Below are 2,517 nucleotides of genomic sequence, written 5' to 3'. Positions count from 1 at the left end.
AGTACCCTAAAATTTTCCGTAATTGAGATTGAGGCATTTCCTAATTATACAAGTTTATTTATTGGGCAAGTAATGAAATTAACCATATATATATATATATATATATATATATATACCCAACTAATAACGTTTGTATGTAAGTCTTAATTTTTTTTTGGTAAGAATGGAAGGCTAACAAGCCCAGACAGACAAACAGAAAACAAAAGCGAAAGCAAGAAAGCGAGGAGAGAAAACTGAGCTAGATACTGATCATTCTAGCCGAAGTTCGGCCAGTCCAATCCGCATAAAGAATATCCTGGAGGCCTGCAGGAGGTGCACCACACTCGTGATGTCCCAAGGTGAAAGAGCCTATGTAAGTCTTAATTAATCAATGGTTTTTAATCTCTATGTACCATGTAATAAGTACTGAATCATATCATTGATGAGATGATATCCTAGAAGATTTTGTAATAATCAGAAGAACAGATTTCCAAATCTAATTAAAGTAAATAAGCTACAGGAATTAAGACTTCCATATTGATTATATATAGCTAAGTCCATTAGTTGCAGAGTCAATCAACCTATCTAATTACAAAATGCCTCAACCTCAAATATTTCTTTCATCAATTGCTCCCTTCCTCATCATTCTGCTCTCATTTCTCCCTTTCTCTACTCCAAAATCTGCTAACAATGGTTTTAGCTTTCAACTTATTCATACAGACTCTCTTCATTCTCCTTTCTATGATGAGGGCCTCACTCATTCCCAAAGATTAAATAGGCTAGCAGAATCTTCAAAAATTAGGGCAAATAGCTTGGAGTTAGATACCAATTCCAATTCCAGTCTTGATGTTGCTAATCCTCAGACATTAAGATTTAATGTGGCTCAGAATTATGTATGCTATCTAGTGAGCTTACAATTTGGCACTCCTAGCATACCTTTATATTTAATATTAGATACTGGAAGTAGCCTTGTTTGGACACAATGTGAACCTTGTACTCATAGATTTCGTCAGGAACGTCCAATCTATAACTCAACAGCTTCGCCTACCTTCAAAGAGCTTCCTTGCCAGCATCCTTTCTGCAGGAACAACAATTCAACCTTTACATGCCAAAATGGTAAATGTGTTTACAGACAGACATATTTATCCGGTGATGTAACTGAAGGAGTTGCTGCTTCTGATTTTTTTCGACCTTTGGATAATACAAGAATTTCATTGCAGTTTGGTTGCTCGAGAAACAGTAGAAACTTCACATTCTTGGAGCACACAGGGAGAGGTGGTGGGATTATGGGATTGAGTTTGTCCCCAATTTCAATTCTACAACAATTGGGTAATATAACTCAACATCGTTTTTCTTATTGCCTAGTTCCATATGATCAACTAAGCACTGCTGTTTTTAGAAGTTTGCTAAGGTTTGGCAATGACATAAACACGCATGGAAGAACATTCGAATCAACCCCAATTATATCTCCCCCGAATATGTATGCGTACTATCTGGATTTGCTAGATATAAGTATTGGAAACAATCGCTTGAACTTTCCCCCAAATACATTTTCAATAAAACGTGATGGAAGTGGTGGGTGCATTATAGATTCTGGAACAACGCTCACTCATTTCTCTCAATCATCATACCCGAAGGTGAAGACGGCATTCCAAAATTATTTTCGCAGTAAAGGATTTACACAAGTTCATATGCCTCCATATGATCTTTGCTACATAAATGGCAGAAGTATGGATGAAATTCCAACAATGACATTCCATTTTAGAGGTGCAGATTTCGAAGTGGAAGGGCATTATTTGATCATGCCATTCCCAGATCATAATGCATTTTGCATAGGAATTCAACAGACAAGAAGTTTAACAATATTAGGAGCAATTCAACAAGGAAACACTCGGTTCATTTATGATGCAGCCGCTCGGCAACTTTTATTTTCCCCTGAGAATTGCATGCTTGATAGTATGCATTAGGGTTGTTTTTCCTGAACAAGTTAAGAATAAAATTTGGCTCCTATGAACTAGTAGTTTGATGGTCTTTATTCTAGTATATAATAGGTATGGCATGCAAGTTTGATTATCAATATAAAAAATTGCAAAATAAGATCATGGTTTAATTAAGGATGATAGAGATATAAGATTATAACTCAGCAAAATTAAATAAGAAAATTGGTATGTGAATTACTCGAATGATTCAAAGGCAAGCATTTATTTTCTCCATCAATTAGTTCATAAAGAATTTGTCTTTTTAAACCTACATTATAGGGTAAAATTAGCACCAAACACCTTTTTCCTCTAAAAATAAACACATCAGTTAAAAAAATAAAAAACAGGGTTTGAGAAGTACTTTTATAAAGAAGAAATTACATGTAAAATGAATTTTGAGATTTTTATTATACTTTAGTCACATATATAATTGTTTTTTTAGGTTAAAAACAGTTTCACTGTTTGACTGGATGCTAAAAACACTTTTTATGTTTAATATATTAAAACCACTTTTTATAAATAAGTAGTCTTGTCACGTCAATGTCTAAATTTCTAAATC

The 2,517-nt window shown here is 34.1% G+C and overlaps 1 protein-coding gene across 1 annotated transcript; it reads left to right on the top strand.

The window, feature by feature from the left end:
• Positions 1–575: 575 nt before the first annotated feature.
• Positions 576–2,032, top strand: LOC136224319 (aspartic proteinase nepenthesin-1-like). Its single transcript, XM_066012620.1, has one exon. It carries the CDS (start codon positions 576–578, stop codon positions 1,944–1,946), a length of 1,371 nt encoding a protein of 456 aa, XP_065868692.1. The 3' UTR covers positions 1,947–2,032.
• Positions 2,033–2,517: the final 485 nt, after the last annotated feature.

This window comes from Euphorbia lathyris, chromosome 3 (genome assembly GCF_963576675.1).
Source record: "Euphorbia lathyris chromosome 3, ddEupLath1.1, whole genome shotgun sequence".
In the NCBI taxonomy this organism is placed as follows: Eukaryota; Viridiplantae; Streptophyta; class Magnoliopsida; order Malpighiales; family Euphorbiaceae; genus Euphorbia; species Euphorbia lathyris.
This window is presented reverse-complemented; position numbering and strand designations above follow the sequence as displayed.